This window comes from Colius striatus, chromosome 2 (genome assembly GCF_028858725.1).
Source record: "Colius striatus isolate bColStr4 chromosome 2, bColStr4.1.hap1, whole genome shotgun sequence".
NCBI lineage: Eukaryota > Metazoa > Chordata > Aves > Coliiformes > Coliidae > Colius > Colius striatus.
In genome coordinates, this window is record NC_084760.1 from 84237477 (window position 1) to 84252916 (window position 15440).

General features: G+C 39.5%; 1 protein-coding gene across 2 annotated transcripts in view; it reads left to right on the plus strand.

Annotated features, from left to right (window-relative positions):
• Nucleotides 1–286: 286 nt before the first annotated feature.
• Nucleotides 287–15440, plus strand: part of THADA (THADA armadillo repeat containing) — a 167090-nt gene continuing 151936 nt past the window's right edge. Inside the window, exons 1-15 of one of the 2 annotated variants that reach the window (XM_061991338.1) lie at nucleotides 287–322; nucleotides 1930–2025; nucleotides 3428–3522; nucleotides 4424–4554; nucleotides 5313–5461; nucleotides 5620–5652; nucleotides 7350–7402; nucleotides 8353–8539; nucleotides 9196–9290; nucleotides 9593–9813; nucleotides 10758–11449; nucleotides 12101–12252; nucleotides 12403–12558; nucleotides 13676–13798; nucleotides 14531–14654. In XM_061991338.1, coding sequence (XP_061847322.1) covers nucleotides 1950–2025; nucleotides 3428–3522; nucleotides 4424–4554; nucleotides 5313–5461; nucleotides 5620–5652; nucleotides 7350–7402; nucleotides 8353–8539; nucleotides 9196–9290; nucleotides 9593–9813; nucleotides 10758–11449; nucleotides 12101–12252; nucleotides 12403–12558; nucleotides 13676–13798; nucleotides 14531–14654 — 2287 coding nt within the window. In that variant the 5' untranslated portion in view covers nucleotides 287–322; nucleotides 1930–1949. Of the gene's footprint in view, nucleotides 323–1929; nucleotides 2026–3427; nucleotides 3523–4423; nucleotides 4555–5312; nucleotides 5462–5619; nucleotides 5653–7349; nucleotides 7403–8352; nucleotides 8540–9195; nucleotides 9291–9592; nucleotides 9814–10757; nucleotides 11450–12100; nucleotides 12253–12402; nucleotides 12559–13675; nucleotides 13799–14530; nucleotides 14655–15440 lie in introns of those variants that run through there. The other variant, XM_061991337.1, reaches the window with a different exon arrangement.

Here is a 15440-nt window from a genome sequence, read left to right on the forward strand (position 1 = left end):
AGAGTACATTTTAAAATAAGGGAAGCCGGTCGTGCCCTACAAAGGCCAGCGCCTCTCTCCCTGGTTTATCTTTTGGTTAAGCATTTACCAAAGCACCGCAGCAACCGGCGCTGGCCACGGGCGCTGCTGCCGAGCGAGAGGCACCTGCTGGGCTCTCCCGCAGCACGGGGCCCGCCGCGCCCGCCATGCCGGGGGGCCGGGCTCGCCATGCCGCGGGGGCGGCCTCCGCGCCCTGGTTGGTGGCGGGCGGCTGCGGCGCTCTGCCGGCGGCACGTGGTGCGGGCGGGGCTGCGGCGGCCGGGAAGGGCAGCGGCTGCGGCGGGTGAGTCTCCGCTCGGGTGAGGGGTTGGCAGGGGGCTCTCGGTGTTTCTGTTCGCGTCTGCGATCGTCCTACGCCGCGCCGCGGCCTGCCACGGGCCTGCCGCCCCTCGTGGCCAGTGCCGGCGCCGGTGCTCGCCGCTCCCGGGGCCCTGGTGCCGGAGCCGGCGGGGCGGGGGAAGGCCACGGGGCTGCGCCTGTGCCGGTAGCGGGTGCGGCCTGTCCCGGCCCGGGGGCCCGCCGGCGCGCTAGGAGCTGTTGTGGGGCTCGGCGTTATTCGGGCCGTCTCCGTAGGTCAGGCAGAGCGTGAAGCGGTCGCACGGCAGCGAGGCCTGGTTGCGGCTTCGTTGGAGGCACCGTAGGTCAGGCTCCCGTCTTTCTGAGGCTGCTTGAGGGTTTTCATGGCTTTCGTGTGGGTGAAGCAGCCTGGCCAGCGGCCTGCTGCTGAAGGGCCGAGGCCACTTGTCTTTAGAAGAAAATAAAAGGAGTTGTTCTTTTTGATCGCTATCAACTGAGACTAAATAATAGATCAGGAGATCTCATCAGTGTATGTAAATATGTTGGGGAAGGATGCAAAGAGGATGGAGCCAGGCTATTAAGTGCTGCCCAGTGCCAGGAGAGAAGGCCATGGGTACAGAGTAAAACAGGGACCGTCTGAACATCAGGAAGTGTCAGATGTGGTGTGAGGGTGGCACACGTTGCCCAGACAAGCTGTGTAGTCTTCAGCTTTAGAAACATTCAGAAGCCCCCTGGACATGGTCCTGCGTAACTGGCTGCAGCTGGCCCTCCTTGGACAGAGGTTTGGACCAGAGGACTTCCAGAGGTCCCTTCCAACCTCAGCTGTTTTGTGAGAATAAGTTCTTAAGTCAGTGAAACAGTAAGGTGCATTGAGTTGTCATCACTTCAAAGAAGAAAAATAACTTGCTGTTTTTAGCATCTATTATAACAAGCACAGAAGTGGTTAATATGTTTTGAAAAAGCAAAACTGCTTTGCTTTTCAGTTCTATCTTTACATTAATACAAGTTGAATTAATTTTGAACAGTAAAACTGAGCAACAGAAGTTTTATGGTATTATTCCAAGCTTCTGCATATTTTTAAACTGATCTGGGGGTATGCCACAGACTACGTAACAAGTGCAGTAAAAGCTCCAGTGAGTATGTCATTCATCTAGCAAATCCTGTTTTCTGTGATTTCCATTTTGTGCCATAAAGTCTAGGTGAATTTTGGACAAAATGCGTGAAATACACAAAAAGTTCCATTTAAATATAAGAAAAAACTAATTTACTGTGAGGGTGAGGGAGCCCTGGCACAGGCTGCCCGGGGAGGGTGTGTAGACTCCTTCCTTGGAGGTCTTCAGCACGCACCTGGACGTGTTCCTATGTGACCTCATCTAGGTGGACCTGCTTCTGCGGGGGGAGTTGAACTAGATGATCTGTAAAGGTCCCTTCCAACCCCTACCATTCTGTGATTCTTATAATTCTATAATAATGTAATAAATGTTATTTCAGACCAGTGAAAAGAACATAATCATAGAAATTGTTTGTCATTTTCCTTTTAAAACAATGTGACCTGGTTTTTTTCTTTTATTTCTGTGGGGTTTTTTTGAGCAGGTGTCTCCTAATTGACTAAAATGGTTTTAAAGAAGAAGAAAGAAGTTCAGGTAGATGCATTCTTTCTTGATCAACAGCAGCTTGAAAAACTTCAGGGTAAGTGGGGAGTTATTTTTCTGAAGTGCTGTGTAGTTTCTTTTTCTGTTAGTAGAATGTGTTTGAATAGCAACTGAAATTGATTGGGATTTTTTTTTTGTTTTATTTCTGCTGCTTTTTTTTGGTGTTTTTTAGGTATGTTTGCTCTTTTGTGGTTTGCTTTTGATTTTGGGTTTTGGTGGGATTTTTTTTTGTGATGACAATGACTCTGCAGAGTTAAAAGAATCCTTTAGAGCACTGTGTCTTTGTTTTGAAAGCTCTTTGTTTTGTCATTGATATGGACGTGGTAGAAGGTGCTACTAAGATCCCCCTTGCAGGCCTGTAATTAAGTGCTACCTGAATGATGAACACTGGATTTCAAAGAATCACAGAATGGTTGAAGTTGAAAAGGATCTCTAGAGGTCATCTTGAGTGTATTTTCCCAGTCTGTGTATTTTCTGTAGTTAATTTGATTTAAAGAGAGTGTTCAAGTGCTCTTTTATTTTGTTGTGGGTTTTTTATTTGATGAGATAAACTTAGTGATATTTACTTAAAAAAACAAAACACAAAAAACAACTCCAAGAATGTATAATACAAGATTTGTATGCTAAAGTTGCTATGAGGTATTCCATGCCTTCTAGTGATGAGGCCACACCTGGACTGCTGCATCCAGTTCTGGGCTCCTCAGTATGACAGAGATATGAACATACCAGAGGGAGCCCAGCAAAGGGGCAACTAAGATGATGAAGCGCCTGGGGCATCCCTCCTTTGAGTGAATGCTGTGAATGCTGAGACTCTTTAGCCTGGTGAAAAGAAGACTGAAGGGGATCTTATCAACGTGTAAAAAATACCTCAAGTAAATGGGTAAAGAAGACAAAGCCCAGCTTTTCCTTTGGTGAACAGTGATGAGTCATGGACACAAACTAAAATACAGGCAGTTCCCTTAGCATCAGGAAGTGCATTTTTAAAGTGAGGATGACTGAGTTCTAGCAACAGGTTTCGGAGGAAAGCTGGGGAGTCACCATCCTTGGAGCTATTCAAAAGCCATAGTCCTGGGCAGCCTGCTCCAGATGACCCTATGTGAGCAGTGAGGTTGGACCAGATGACCTCCCGAGGTACCTTCCACTTTGAACCATGCTGTGATTTTGTTAAACTGGTCTGCATACTGAAGATTGTCTACTACCATGTTACAGTGATACTACTATGTTTCAGTGAAACTTGTATTTTTTTGTTTGTTTGTTACAAAAAAAACTAGTGTCACAGTGTTGTAAGGTGACTTAAAGGACCATGTCACCAATAGGTTTACTGGAACAGGAAAAGAAACCCTAGGAATTAAGCAGCGATTTTTAAAGTTGTACATTATGTATTGGTTATACTGCTTATTGTAATTCTTTTTACAAAGAGGCTCTTCTTCTGAACGCAGGGTTTTCAAGGGCTGAAGAGCAGAACCTAGCATCTCTGCTTCTACGCTGTGCGCAGCTGAGCAATGGCATCCAGCAGATCCAGTGTATTAAACAAGTAAGACTTCCCTGTTGTTAGTGTGGCTTTTGCTAACAGACATTGTGTCATGTGCATTATTAGTGGGAAATACGATTCTAGAATAAGCTTTATAATGTTTTAAACGTTCCTGGAAACAGGTAAAAATCAGTTATTTCTGTAGCACGTGGATTAGGTAGAAATGTGGTTTTAATACTTGAATTAGCAGGGGCTACAGTTATTGAAAATGATGGAAGACAAGTGATACCAAGTTTCCTATTTGATATGTATGTATTTTTAGTATTAAACATGTTATTGCAACATTATTCAACACTTGATAAAGAGAGGACAGTTTGACATTTGTATACTTGTATGAGAGAGAGTTCTGCCGCTCCTAATTATGGGAATCACAGAATTGTAAGGGTTGGACGGGATGTTTAGAGGTCACTTAGTCTAACCCCCCTGCCAGAGCAGGATCTCCTAGGTCACACAGGAACTTGTCCAGGTGGGTTTTTAATGTCTCCAGAGAAGGAGACTCCACAACCCATCTGGGCAGCCTGTTCCAGTGCTCTTGTCACCCTCACAATGGAGTTTTTCCTTATGTTTCTTTGGAACTTCTTGTGTTCCAGCTTGTACCCGTTGCCCCTTGTCCGATCATTGGACATGATTGCGAAGAGCCTGGCTTCATCCTCCTGACACGAGCCCTTTACGTATTTGTAAACATTAATGAGATCACCCCTTAGTCTTCTCCAAGCTGAAGAGCCCCAGCTCTCTCAGCCTTTCATCATAAGGGAGATGCTCCACTCCCTTCATCATCTTGGTGGCCCTGCGCTGAACTCTTTCTTTCCAGCAGCTCCCTGTCCTTCTTGAACTGAGGGTCCCAGAACTGGACAACAAAAATAAATACAGAGTATTTGTTGATCGTATGTTCTGTTGACTGTAGATTATACCATTGATGAAGAAGATGGATCAGAACTCTGCATGTGATCCCATGGTTAAGGCTTGTTTGGATATTTTGGGAAAGACATATTTTTCACTGGATGTGAAGAATCCCTTGAAAAAAGTATTAGCAAGGTAAAAAATTGCCTAGTAAGGCAAATTAAGTCTTTTTTTTTAAAATGCTCTCCTTACCTGCAAGTCAGTAATTTGTTATGCACTACAAATTGCTGTAGTTTAATTACTGAAAAGTTGTGATACTAATATGTGAATATGTACTGTTTTTCTTTCTTGCTTAGTTATAAATCTTTGTTATAAATAATACCACATATCATTGGATAAATAATTTCTAAGTATTTGTATCTGTTTCATTAGTGGAAAGACAACATAATGTGCAGTTAGTGCTTTGAGATTTGAAAATCCAGTATTACACTAGAAATTTAAGGTTTTTTCTTTAAAAAAAAAAATCTCACATTTGACCATGTCAAGAGAAGGCTGTTCAAAGGAATTGTACCTAAACTGTGGGGTTTTGTGCCTACTTTTACTGCAATGAAATTTTTCTATTGCAAAATTGCTGTTGTATTTAGTTAGTGAATTTATTATAGCCTTAACGTTTTTAAGGTCCAGTGCTTAGCTGTCTTCATTTCTGTGTTGAAAATCATTTGTGGTCCCACTGAGAGATGCAGGATTTCCCTCCTGTGTTTGATTTTGTGCCAGAACTTTACACCCCATTTACAGATTTTCTAGCTACTAAGTCTTATTTTAGAACAGAGTGTTTTCAGGTAGGAAGCAACACCTTGCTGTTATTGGAGTTCATCTGCCATTGTCTTTCATCAAGTTGGATACTTAACAACTCAATATGAGCTAACTGATCCTATTGTTTCTTGCTGTTGCAGTTCACTAAATGGTCTTCCTGAACAGTTTTGGAAGTTAGCTGTACAAAGCTTTGTATGCTGCCTTAGAGAAGAACTGAAAACCACTAACATTTATTTGTACAGGAAAGTACTGGACAACCTTGCTTCTTGTTTGGAGGACTTCAGCTTAGGTATGATGACATTGAATCTATTATCTTTTGTTTTAACTTACTCAACATTGGTTTGCGTATTTGTGCAGTTCCTAATAGTAATGTTTACACTTGATCTATGTAAAATAGATAGTATTGGCTATTTATTCATCCATTAAAATGTATTTTCTTTCCTCTAGGTAGAGCGACTATTAAGAACCTGTTTGAAGAAGGTAAAGTTATATTTATAGCTAATATAACTTACAATATAGATTACTCGAAGTAGGATTGTGTGTGAAGAAGTAATATAAGGTAGGCATGAAGTTTATCAGATCTGATTTCCTCCTGGTTACTTTGAAAGAACTGGTACCCTCACATGGCACTTTTTTTTGTCAAAGACTTCCCCTTGAGTTGTACCTTCAACTTCCAGGGGTTAATCTTGTTTTTTTGAGCAGCCTTATATACAAATCTGAAAAGGTCCCAATGAGTGATTCTTAAAGGACTGAAGGAGTTGATGTTACTTTGTGTGCCTTTTGATGAAGTTGGTTGTAGTGACGCTGAGCTGTTACAGGGAGAAACTCCCTGAAAGGGACTTGTAATTATATGGGAGTCGATCTCCTCTCTCCAGTAATGAATGACAGAACACACAGAAATGGGTTCAAGTTGCACCAGGGGAGGTTTAGGTTGGACATTAGGAATAACGTTTTCACTGAGAGAGTTGTTAAGCATTGGAACAGGCTGCCCAGGGAGGTGGTGGAGTCACCATCCCTAGAGTTGTTCAAAAGACAGATGAGGTGCTGAGGGATATGGTTTAGTTCAGTGATGGGCCTGGCAGTGTTAGGTTGGTGTTTGGAGTCAATGATCTTAAAGGTCTTTTCCAACCATAATGATTATGTGTATAACAGCCAGTCTTAGCTATAACAAGCCTAGGTCTACGCTGGCAAGAATTTTGTTTGGCAGTAATTTGGTAGAAGTGCAATCTGCTGGTAATACAGGGTAGCTGTGCCCTGAGCATGTAGGTAATGTTGACAGTTTCCTGTGCAGCTTTTATTGGTGCTCTGTCTTCAGTACTTGTAAATTTCAGCTTTTCATTGAAGAACCAGAATTCTCAGTGCCTCACGTGATTAGGCCAAGTGGTTTGGAGACTCTTGTTTTGTACCAGATTATCACAAACCAGCTTGAGATTTTTCTTTAGCATGGCTTCTTTGGGTCTACAGTGCAATGTCAATTTAATTTGTTTATGGAATGGAAGAGATACTGGTATACAGGCAGCAGGTTGAGGGAGCTTCTCCTCCCCCTCTGCCCTGGTGAGGCCTCATCTGGAGTCCTGTGCCCAGTTCTGGGCTCCCCAGCTCAAGAGGGACGGGGAACTTCTAGATAAAGTCCAGCAGAACCCTACAGAGATGATCAGGGGACCAGAACATCTTTCTCATGGGAAAGTCTGCAAGACCTGGGACTGTTTAGCCTAGAGAAGTGAAGACTAAGGGTGGATTTAATTAACACTTTAATGTACTTAAAGGGTACAGGAGGATAGGGCAACATTTTTTTTTCTGTTGTCTCCAGTGACAGGACTAGAGGTAACAGGCATGAACTGGACCATAAGGAAAACTTTAAACACAAGGAAAAACTTCTTTCCTGTTCAGGTGAGGGAGCTCTGCCCAGGGAGGATGTGAAATCATCTTCTCTGGAGGTTTTCAAAACCTGCCTGGGTATGTTCCTGTGTGAGCTGATCGAGGTGGACCTGCTGTAGCAGGAGATTGGACTAGATTATCTCTTAAAGGTCCCTTCCAACTCCTACCATTCTGTGATTCAATGATATGGATAACTGTTCATTGTGTCTAGATATGATGTATATGTGTGACTGCTTTGATGGATTTTTTTTGTTCTATTTCTCTTTTAAATAAATTAATACTATAATTATTTTCACTAGTTCTTCAGTTTCTGCAGAAGACGCTACTTGACATACAGGAAGAAAACAGGCAAGTGAATTCAATATAAGCTGTATTTTATTTGTTAATAATTGATAATCTGGTACCTTTTGGAATATCACTTTGATAGCTATACATTGATGAGAGATGGGAATGACATTTTACAGTGATACATTTTTTAAACAATAAAAAGACCTCCATGCTGCTGTGTTTCTGTTCTTTTGTGGCATTTGATGAGGTAAGATAAGAGAGGAAAAGAAGGAAATTAAAGGCGGTAACATTTTAGACACTGATACTGTATTAGAGCTACTACTTCTCAGGGAGGGCCTTTGAGTTATTCTTCTGCTATCTGAATTGTGACTGAACACTGTAATTAATAGATACACTTATTAAAATTCAGGTAGAGTAATACCCTTCTACTTTCTGTGAGTATTCAGTATTGATATTCTGTTTACCTTGTCACAGCAGCCATCATTTATTATCTTGACGTTTTCCAGCATTGCATAAAGTGAAGCCTCTTCACTGTGGTCTCTCATCATGTACCCAGAGGAAGAGAGTACTTAATAGATTGTTTTGTACATTAAAATTTTACATATCTTCATGTTAGAAGAAGGTCAAATCATAGAAATAAGCTTTGTGCTTGGAGGAAGTGGTTGAAAACTAACAAAAAAACCATAAAGGAGTTCTGTTGGTCTTTTTGGAAAGTTTCTGGAAAGGTGAAGCTCTGCTCATCAGAATCAAGTGAATGAAAGTTTGTTACAGGAACCTCTAGAAAGTGTAGTAGAATTTTTCTTTATGTTTGTTAACTTCATTTTAAAGCACTACCCTTGAGTTCTGCTTCTTGTTTTCCCATGATTAATGTATCTGGTCAAATGAAACAGTAAATTAGCTTTTACCAGTAATTCTGTCCGAAGTTGGCAGAATATGGTTTTCCAGGAATGGTGAAAAGTGAGTCTCATTTCTTTTTTGTGTGTATATCTGTCTTTTTTTTCCCCACACAGAAAGAATCATGGAAATCGTATTGTTCAGACTCAACTGATGCACGATTTACTGACAGCCATTAAAGTTTCAATGATGCTTGTACAGAAGTTACAAGAAAATATTCAGGGAAGTTTTTGGAAACACCAGGAGTCTGTTGTTTGGCAAAGTATGTGTAGTTTACTGAAAAGCTCCACAAACTTCCTAATGGATGGTAAGTTTAGTAACATTGAAACCCAAATATTTTAAGTTAGTCTATTTGCATCAGTCTTGTCTTTCTAGTAAACACAGTCTGTTCATATAGAAACTTATTTTAGCTTGAATGGAAATTGAACTGCTGAGACTGATGGAAGTGGGAGCAGTAGTAGGTTGTATATCATTATTTTAGAGTGTACAGTTTAACTTGTCCTACTACAAAAAACACAAGGTTTTATGCTTTTATTCTAAATAATGCTATTATTTATAAACTAACAAATACTTTTGAGACTCACCAAATGTATGTGCCTAACAAAATTTTGCGTTATGCTGTCCAGGACTATTTATTGGTGCACTGTAAGTAATTGTGTTTACTTCTTAGATATTTTTGTGCAGTAGAATTTAATGTAAATGTCACTAGACTCTGCCACAGTTCTCCTTGTCTGACTGGGCAAGTCTGTATTTTCTGTATGTTCAAAAGGTGTTAATAGTTTCCTTTTACGTTAGAGTGTAAATTTGTTAATACCTGTTATTCAGGAAGACACTACGGATCTGTGATTATACAACTACAAATTGTCTAGGAAAATTCAATACCATATTCATAATTTTGATACATAGTTCTAGCACATAAGGTTTGCTGTACACTGATGTCAAATATCTTTCTGTGCCGTGTAGCAACTCTCCTGCAAACTGTACAGACTACCTCAGGACTGGCCTTTATTCTGTTTACTAAGGCTATGTATGAGCCAACTGAAGAATTACCTTCCTTGGTAAGTGTATTTCTTTGCTAAAGACTGTTGGCTGTCACAGTGTCATTAATCAGTGCCACCAGTGTTGATCAGAAGCTTTGCTAATGTGAATAGCAGGACTTGGCAAACTCTGTATCAGTCTTGCTGGAGTGTAAATCCTTTATTCTGTTCTTGCCATGTGAAATAATTTAAGACTGGGATTTTGAATTTGAGAAAGACAATGTACAAGAAATTTCCTCGGATTTCTAAGATGCTCAGTGATGCACACAATAGTTTTCTACCTGTGCTGAGATACAGTAATGGGTGTTATTTTGCTATTACAGGTCAATGACTTGCTTCTTGGGTTGATGAAACACACAGGCGTGCCAGTGTGGTTTATGAGTAACTGTGAGACTCTCTGTATGGAAGAACTCCCTGACTCAGTTCTTCTCTTTCTTTGCCATGGAGCACTGGCTATGCTGGACTGGAAGAATGGCAGCATGGGTGAAAATGGAGAGAAACTGTTATTAGATATTGCATCAGTCTTGTTGTCTTTGAGTTCAGAGTAAGCCTGTGTTTTGATTTGTGTTGTTTCACGTTTGGGAGGAAGTGCATTGGTATTTATACTTGAATTTTTGCATAGCTCATATGGTCCTGGTGGAATATGTCTTTGATATTTTTCAGTGTAGTGGTACTAATTTCATCTACAGATCACATAATCCTTTTAATATATTTAGAATAACTCACTGAGTTTGAAAAATACAATGTCTTCATATTGCACAGATAATTCTAAGTTCCGACTTTTTCTTGTATGCTAAAATGAAAGTTTGTTCTCCCAACATAAGTGGGATTAGTTTACCAGCTACCCAATGGTAAGGTGAGGCATAATGAGTTGTTCTGTGGACAAACTTTAGGTTCGGGACATCACCTCATATGCGTTTAAAAGTACAGAAGAAAACAAAGTGTGCCTATGAGTGGAATAGTTGGAGTAAGGCGAGGTTTAACTTTTTTTTTTTTTTGTGGATACAAGCATTGACTGCACCAGCACTATTGCATAGGAGATTAAAATGTGTGTTCTTTTCACCTTTGTTCCTGCATTGGAGTTTTGTGGTGTTGCTTTTGCACATATGCTACTCAGTTCCACATGCTAATGAAAAGTTTTCCTTCTATTTTCAAGAAGAGTGCAATAACATAATGCTGCTCAAATGTTAGCATGTGGATATTGAATTTTGTTTTTGTTTTCCAAGTAACAAGTGTAGTGACTTGTCAGATCTGGGGGTCTTGGCTGTGTCCTGTTAATAGCACATTAAGTAACTAAGCATACACTTGGCAACATCCAGTTCAGCACCTCCTTTTTGTGTTTGTTGCTTTTCTTCAATGAATTGTTAGTATCTCCTTGACAGTTTTAGTGTGAGGTAAATGAATGTGATGAAGAATTATTTTGAAATAAAAAAGGCAAAAAAACCCCAACTGCAAATAATGAACTTTTTTGTTTGTTCTTTTTAAAAGGTTAAAAGAATCCAGCATGGCAATGTCTTTATCTAGAATCCTTGCTATCTGGACTAATTCAGCACTGGCTGCCCTTGTTTCAGGCTCCCTAAATCTAAAAATGAAACTTAACGGGAACTCAGATGTAAGTGGGAAGCTGCTGGAGTATATTTACACACACTGGGAACACCCTCTGGATGCTGTTAGACACCAGACCAAACTGATATTCAAGAATCTTCTTCAGATACATCAAACCACCATTACTGGATCTAATGAAAAACCAGACCCATTCTTCGCAGGTCTGATAATGCATTTACTAAGCTTGGAGTGGCACGTAAAAGGGAAATACATTTCTCTTGGCTCTCTTGTGGAGTGTGTGGGCACTGAAAATATACTACAACTGGACAGAACAATTCCTGTACAAATCTTGGACGTGATGAATGATCAGTCTCTTGCACCCTATGCCAGTGATCTTTTGGAAACCATGTTTACAAATCACAAAGCCCATTTTACTTTGAGTTTTCAAGAAAGCACCTGGATTGACCAGTGGCATGACATCTGGGTTTCTCCTCTTCTGGTAATACTGTGTGAAGGGAACCATGACCAAACTACTTATATAATAGATTACTATTTACCAAAATTACTCAAATGTAGCCCAGACAGTCTGAGCTACATGATTAGAATTCTTCAGGCTTCTGCAAGTGCTAATCTAGGTAAGAAAAGAAATATTTTATTTATAATTATGAATTAAAAAAAAAAAAAAACTACCAGAAATAGGATTTCTGATTTATTGCTATTATTAGAATTAATTTGGGAGAAAAAATCCAGATGGTTATTATTGCTGTTAGTATTTCAAAGTGGTATTTGTAATAGTCACAAATGTATCTTTATGCCACGAGCAATATAATTATTTTTCTAACTGTGAGTGCCTTACAGCATATTTTCTTTACAAGCAACCTTTGCCACATACCAGTATTTTTTTTCTACTACTTTTCTGTTCAACTCTTATTTCTTACACTGGCATGTCCAGTAACAGGGCTTTGCAGATTGTTTTTTGTTACAAATATGTGAATATGACATGTATGTTCTATAGTTTTTGACATGATTTAGTGTAATTCTAAGATAAGAGCATGTGAGACTTGACAGGTTCTTCTGGGTTTTTTTTGTATGACATGTTCAAGACAAAGCTTTTTGGGAATGAGGCAATTTAGAACTAGTTTGGTCTATGACACTGTCTTGGGGTTTTGTGGTAAAGAAAAGGGAGTCATATGTTGGAAGTATTGGGAATTTCTGATGAGCATTGCTTTTAGTACATTGTTTGCATTAATCAAACTGTAATTATTACTGGTTTTCGTTTTCTTTAGGCTCTCACAGTACTAGAGGAGCTCTTGGAGCATTAATGGCATGCCTAAGAACAGCGAGGGCTCATGGACACCTGGAACTTTCAAATATCATGAGCAATGGTCTTGTATCCACTGAATGTATAAGACAGGGTCTAGTTCATCAGCACAATCAGGTAAAGGAATAATGGAGGTTTTTTTGTGTGTCTTTAAATTAGAAGAATTACTTCAATCCTAAATACTGTGTCAGCATTATTTTAAAACAAAGGTATTCTTATAGAGTCTGTAACTAACTGTTTTGTGGTTAACATCTAAATATCTTTCAGGTTTGCATTGATGCTTTAGGTTTACTTTGTGAAACTCATCGTAGCACAGAAATTGTGTCGGTGGAAGAAATGGAACTAATAAAATTTTTCATGTTGTACAACTTGAACAGCCAGTCTCCTTCAGTAAGGCAACAGATAAATTCTTTACTGAGAAAGGTAATTTCAAACTATAAACAGTGTCTCATGTGCCTGTTGTATTAGTTATATAGACTTAAAAAAAAAAATCTACTGAGTATGAAGAGTAGGAGCTCTAAGACCAGGACTGTGTTGCATGTGTTACCTAACTGAAGGGTGAGAAGTCATTTTGGCCAAGGATGGCTTAAACAAGAAATTGACAGGCATAGTAACTTGATTGTGAACGATGGCAAGCATTACTTCATCTGTCAGCATATGCATACTTTACCAACAGCAAACTAATGTGGTGTAGAGTAAGCAATCAACTTTGGGTTGCCTTTGCTGTGGAGTTAAGAGTGTGCTTAATGAGGATTTACCAGACCTCAGGCAAACTCACTGTCACTTGATAAGCCATGGCAACCTGACTTGGAAGACAAAGGTGAAGGAATATTAAGGGAGCACTGTGACATGTGACTGTGCTGTTACAGTCTGCAGGGACTGAGTGTGTCAACAGTGTGGATGTTGCCAAGGTCATATATAGATCATAAATAAAATGAGGAAACCATGTACATGTAAAGAACGTTTTGGAAGATGTTAATAGCAAAGCAGTGTGGAAGGAGAAAATAATGTGAAATGGGGAAAAATGAGGGAATGGGTTTGTCGGAAACAAAGGGGAAGTCCATCTCTTTCAATTTTCACCTGGTGCAGAATATGAGATGGAAAAAATTGTGTTAGAGTATAATATGAAAGGAAATACTACTAGTGGGTAATAAAAGAGCTGGGGGAAGCACTACTGAGGTGAGTTGAACTGTGTAAGAGATACTGAAGCTATAAAATTTACATGCATTAACTGATGTTTTGTTTTAGAGTGGAACATATGTTCAACAGAATGAGGAGATGGGAGGGGAAGACTAGGCATGAATTTAAGGAGAAAGATTGGAGGTGTTGGAGGTGCAGAGGGAAGGGAAAAAGGTCAAAAGATAGATGAGGAGCAAAATACTTTATGGAGAGAGAAGGATCTGTTCTGTATTATACTGTATGCAATCTTTTTAAAAATTACCAACTGTATGATTTGGAAAAGGAGCTGAAAATCCCCATTTCCCTTACTTAACTGTTAATGATTCTTGCCTCACCTATTTTTTTTGTTTTGTTCTGAAAGTTATTTTGTAGGATACAAGAAAGTTCCCAGGTGCTTTATAAGTTGGAGCAAAATAAAACCAAGCAAGAGTTACTTGAAAACTCGGCTAAAAGGCATCCTTTGGTGATTTTGCAGCAATATAAGGTAAGTTACAGTGCTGGAGATGCAGATGGATGGCATTCAATGGGATAGCATTTCTGAAATATTTCATTATTGAACACCTCTGGGTAAGTTAGGCTGTGTCTGTGTTAGGGTATGGTGCAATGCAGAAGGAAGAAATCTGTAAAACAAAACAAGTGGTGAGGACGTTGTTCGCTCTGTATGCACTTCTTTAAATGTACTGTTATTTCATGAACTGGGTGCCTATTAGTATTTGGAGTATATCTTTAAGGTTAATTTTGTCTAAAAGCAATAAGGGTTGTTTTCTAGGGGATTACTCTGTGATGTGAACTTAAACAGAAGTAAGTGGGGAATGACTGGACATGTACCTGCAATTCAGTCTAAAATTTTCAGGTTAATGTCCTGTCAGCTGCTGGCAGTTTAGTAGCAAGTTTTAAATGATGTGCGTTACTTGGGCTTGAAATAGAGATGCATTGAGCTTCAGCCTTTTTCTAGCTCTCCAGAATGATCAGTGAGAGAATGAATGACAGAGCTTCAGCATGAAGATTTCTGTATGAAGACTTCTTTTTTTATTCATCTTGTTTTGCTATTTGAAGGCTCATGAAGATTGGCCTCTCACTCTTTCAAAATTAACTGTAAGATCATAATTTCTCAGGTAATATGTAAAGAAGAATATCCTGAATTCAGTTACTTAGACTTTTGTTTGTAGAGCAGCAAGTAAACTGTCTTATTTTTTTTTGTTGTGATTTTTTTCAGGATTTCATGTCGTCAATATGTGACAGACTTTTTGAGGTACTGTTTCCTGGTTCATCGCACCCAACCAGATTTTCTGCACTAACTATTTTAGGATCAGTAGCAGAAATATTTTCAGTTCCAAAAGGTGAGATGCCTAATTTTATGGGCTGTAGGAGCAGGAGATATTGAAGAATATTCTTTTAGGCCAGTTAGAATATCTTTTACTGTGAAAGAAATTTACTAAGTCCTTAATTTCTGTGGCATTTCCTGTGTTATTTTCATTTTACCTGAAAGGAAGGAGAATAGTTTTATTATAAAATGGAATATTGAAGTAAATGCAAATATTTATGGTTTTATTGAATATCTTCCATAAATTGGGATTTTATTGCATATTTTTTAGCAAAGTTTTTCTATGATTTTTTTGTTGTTGTTGTTCCTATGAAGAAAAAATTTGGACAAGTTTCCATATATTTGATAATTTTACGTACTGTCAAGATGTTGGAATGGAGTAATTTACAATGTTCAGACCATAAAAACGCTTGACTGAAAAGGCTTGCGTATCCCTAGCTGGGCTCCCCAGTTCAAGAGGGACAGGGAACTTCTGGAAAGAGTCCAGAGCAGGGCCACCAAGATGATCAGGGAACTGGAGCATCTTCCTTATGTGGGAACTGGGGCTGTTTAGTCTGTAGAAGAGGAGATTGCGGGGGTATCTCATTAATATTTATAAATATCTAAATGGTGGACGTCATGAGGTTGGGGCATCACTTTTTTCTGTTGTATCTAGTGATAGGACAAGGGGTAATGGGATGAAGCTGGAACACAAAAAGTTCCATTTAAACGTAAGGAAAAATCTATTTCACTGTTCAGGTGAGGGAGCCCTGGCACAGGCTGCCCAGGGAGAGTGTGGAGTCTCCTTCCTTGGAGGTCTTGA